At 73.1% G+C, this 212-nt stretch overlaps 1 protein-coding gene across 7 annotated transcripts in view; it reads left to right on the top strand.

The window, feature by feature from the left end:
- The window catches only part of RIMS2 (regulating synaptic membrane exocytosis 2), a 487,588-nt gene that overhangs the window by 467,813 nt on the left and 19,563 nt on the right, over window positions 1-212 (top strand). Inside the window, exon 1 of one of the 7 annotated variants that reach the window (XM_010577013.1) lies at window positions 59-188. The exons of 5 other annotated variants lie outside the window; for them this stretch is intronic. In XM_010577013.1, coding sequence (XP_010575315.1) covers window positions 59-188 — 130 coding nt within the window. Of the gene's footprint in view, window positions 1-58; window positions 189-212 lie in introns of those variants that run through there. One more of the 7 variants, XM_010577015.1, reaches the window with a different exon arrangement.

Genomic DNA, 212 nt, shown 5'->3' with positions numbered 1-212 from the left:
CGCCGCCAAGACGCCGCGCTTCTTGTACCGCGCCAAAGGCGGGTGCCGCTCGGCCAAGATGGGCCGGCAGACGGCGGCCGGCGGTCGCGCCATGCAGCGGTCGCAGAGCCGGAGCAGCCTCTCCGCCTCCTTCGAGGCGCTGGCGGTCTACTTCCCCTGCATGAACTCCCTGGAGGAGGAGGACGGAGGTGAGGGGCCGTGGCGGGACCGGG

Source organism: Haliaeetus leucocephalus, unplaced genomic scaffold (assembly GCF_000737465.1).
Source record: "Haliaeetus leucocephalus isolate CR32 unplaced genomic scaffold, Haliaeetus_leucocephalus-4.0 Scaffold555, whole genome shotgun sequence".
NCBI lineage: Eukaryota > Metazoa > Chordata > Aves > Accipitriformes > Accipitridae > Haliaeetus > Haliaeetus leucocephalus.
The sequence above is the reverse complement of the archived record's forward strand: the minus strand, read 5'-3'. Positions and strand labels throughout refer to the sequence as shown.